This window comes from Gracilinanus agilis, unplaced genomic scaffold (assembly GCF_016433145.1).
Source record: "Gracilinanus agilis isolate LMUSP501 unplaced genomic scaffold, AgileGrace unplaced_scaffold46740, whole genome shotgun sequence".
NCBI classification, from domain to species: Eukaryota; Metazoa; Chordata; class Mammalia; order Didelphimorphia; family Didelphidae; genus Gracilinanus; species Gracilinanus agilis.
Genome location: NW_025381067.1, coordinates 1 through 2814, shown reverse-complemented (window position 1 = coordinate 2814; position 2814 = coordinate 1). Strand labels below are relative to the sequence as shown.

Genomic DNA, 2814 nt, shown 5'->3' with positions numbered 1-2814 from the left:
TTATAACATATGTATAATATATAAATGATATTTATTTATATGCTATATAATATAAATTTATAAATATAAATAATATATTTAATATATGTTCTCTTTCTTCGTGTTCTGAAGCAAAAAATCTTAGAAAATGTGTACATAAGAAAATAAAAATTATTATATTGGGTCACATCCATTATTTGTGCAGCCTTGTATCTGATCTTTGCCAGTGGCACCAAGGTATGGGATCTGTAAGGGGAGGGTTGTCCTCTGTGACATCTTCCTCAGAAGCATAAGGAATCCCAGTCCTCCAGCCAAGAAGAGTTTTAGCTAAGACCAATGGATTGACAGGACCATTTTCTTTTATTTTCTCAGGTAAGCAAGACCAATTACTGTCTGCTGGCTCCTTTCAGAAGAAGAGGTTGGCAAGAAGGCCTGGCTATTTGAGGACAGATAACAGGCCCCAGATAGAATGCCTCACTCCTACCATTCCATCATCATTCAACCTGAAGGAGCTGGGACACAGCAAAGACAGAATGGCTGAGCTTAAGCCCTGTGCCATGGCCAGACATGGAGACTTTGGTTTGAAAAGACAGGATTTCAGCCCCTCAGCTGGGAATCCCATGCTCAAGGGCAGCAGCATCATAGGACATGGCATATTGGGAAATTGCTGGTCTCAGCCAGGATTAGATGCCAAACTGAAAGACAGCATAACTGGTCTTATTGCTCCTTGCTCCTCTGTTTGTTTGGAAGATTTTCCACATACACATAGACCTGAGGTCTCCCTGGCCCATTGGAAAGTGGCTGTCGGTGCCAGAACTCAGGGTCACACATTCCCTGTGGCACAGAAGGAAGCAAATATCTCCAGTGACCAAGTAGACCACCAGCAACCTCTGTCCACCCCACCTAGTCCTCATGATGTCTTTAACTCAAGCTTTAGCTTCATTCGACTTTCTCTCCAATGTGCTGGGGAGCGGGGAGAAGCTGAAGGTTGCCTACCCACCAGAGAGAGAGAGCCCCCCTGCCAAAGTTCCACAGAGGTACGAGCAGAAAATACCAGTGTGGATGAATTGGTCAGGAGGCAGGGCAGTATAGGAGCCTGTGAGGACCAGAGAAGCATTTCTCAGCCTTGTAGTTGTAGGACTGCTCGAGACCAAGTGGGCAGCGCTCTGGCTAAAAGCAGCAATAACCAGCCTGAGAAGGAGGTTTTTTCTTTCTTAGATACTGATGCAGTGATCTCCTGTTCCCCGGATTCCTCCTCTGTGGGTTCTTCAGTTACCTCAGGCTATGAGAGCAACATCATGGCAAGTGATCACGGCTGGGACATCCTGGTCAAGAAATATGAGCCAGTGCTGATGGGCTGCCTTCTGAGCAACCAGGCTCTGCTAAAGGTTGGTATTTCCTTGGCCTGTGGGTATGTGGGGCAGGGATAGGGGTAGGTGGGGACAGGTTCCTCAGCAGTTATATCAAAGCATAGATGAACCTTTTGGGCAAAAGGCAAGAAATGATTGGTTTCTGTCATGATGTGACTTCCCCTTTGAGATATTTCAGCAACTCCATTGCGGCTGATTACAAGGGAGAGGGATGACTGCATATCTATTTCTTTATCTCCCCCCTGCCTCCCATCCCCTCTTTAAAATTAAAGTTTTCCTTATACTCAACTGCTCTGAATTATGCTTGTAATTGAGCTCTTCTCTATTCTTTTTCTATTTAGGTGTAAGGTGCTCTAGGTCTACCTTGGTTTGGAAAATGAAAGTGGGGAGGGGAGGCAGGGCTGATAGATACTGGAGTAGGACGGGTGACATGAAAATACCAAGTATCCCAAGACTCTTAGTGTAGCTTTTAAGCTTTAATAACTTAGAGGTATTCCAAGATATTAAATTATAAGTGGAGAGGATGCTTATACCAATTTAATATTAGATCTACCAGGTTACTAAAGTACTATACAAGAGAGTTCTCCAAAGTCCCAATAACAATTGGAGAGATTAAATTGGCTCTAAGATTTTGAGATGCTCTATAATTAATTAATATAATAATCTGATAGATCTGTGATTTCATTGATATATGTACTTCCTCCAATGGAACAGATTAAAATCTCTCCACACTAGTATGTTGTCATAGATTTAAAGATAAAAAATTAAACTAAAATTATAAAAATTTAAAGGAAATTAAATATTATTTATTTTCAATGCCCACTCCTCTCCATGGAGGACTTAGAGAACCAAGGGATGGCATTGTTGGGAGGGGGGTTTGCTTTCTGGCAACAAGAAAAGATTGAAAGTGTTTTAACTAGCCCCCACTGAATAAGGATTCCCTTAGAGTCCCCACATGTGGTGAAGATTTTATATATCCTTTCCCTTATCATAAAACTTCCTGGGAGGAGGAGATGATCAGTGATTTTAAAGGAAATATCATCATCTTTGATCTATTCCTGATATTCTTGGTGCCATTTCTGCTTCTGGTCACTTTTTAACATTAAGAGACCCACTATGAACTGCAAATATTTGATATCACTTACTATGTGGACCCAATCATTTAGACTTGAGATTCAGTCCTCTCTGAGAATCTTCCAGATTCAGTCACTCCTTTAGGCAATTGTTCCTCCTCCTCCTCCTCCTCCTCCTCCTCCTTCTTCTACTCCTTCTTCTTCTCCTCCTCCTTCTTCTACTCCTTCTTCTTCTCCTCCTTCTCCTTTTCCTTCTTCTTCTTTTCCCTTTCTTTTTAGTAATGTTTTTATCAGGTTTCTTGAAAACTGGTAGTCTACATTGACCAGTAAGAATCCTAAAGCCATTTAAGTCATTGAAGGTCTTTTCTCCTCTCTCTCTCTCTCTCTCTCTC

The 2814-nt window shown here is 41.8% G+C and overlaps 1 protein-coding gene across 1 annotated transcript; it reads left to right on the top strand.

Annotated features, from left to right (window-relative positions):
* Positions 1–886: 886 nt before the first annotated feature.
* On the top strand, positions 887–1367 carry LOC123255445 (disrupted in schizophrenia 1 homolog; the record flags this gene model as incomplete). Its single annotated transcript, XM_044684237.1, has 2 exons — positions 887–1077; positions 1252–1367. Coding segments are annotated over 2 exons (307 nt in total), but the record flags the coding sequence as incomplete, so codon positions are not given.
* Positions 1368–2814: the final 1447 nt, after the last annotated feature.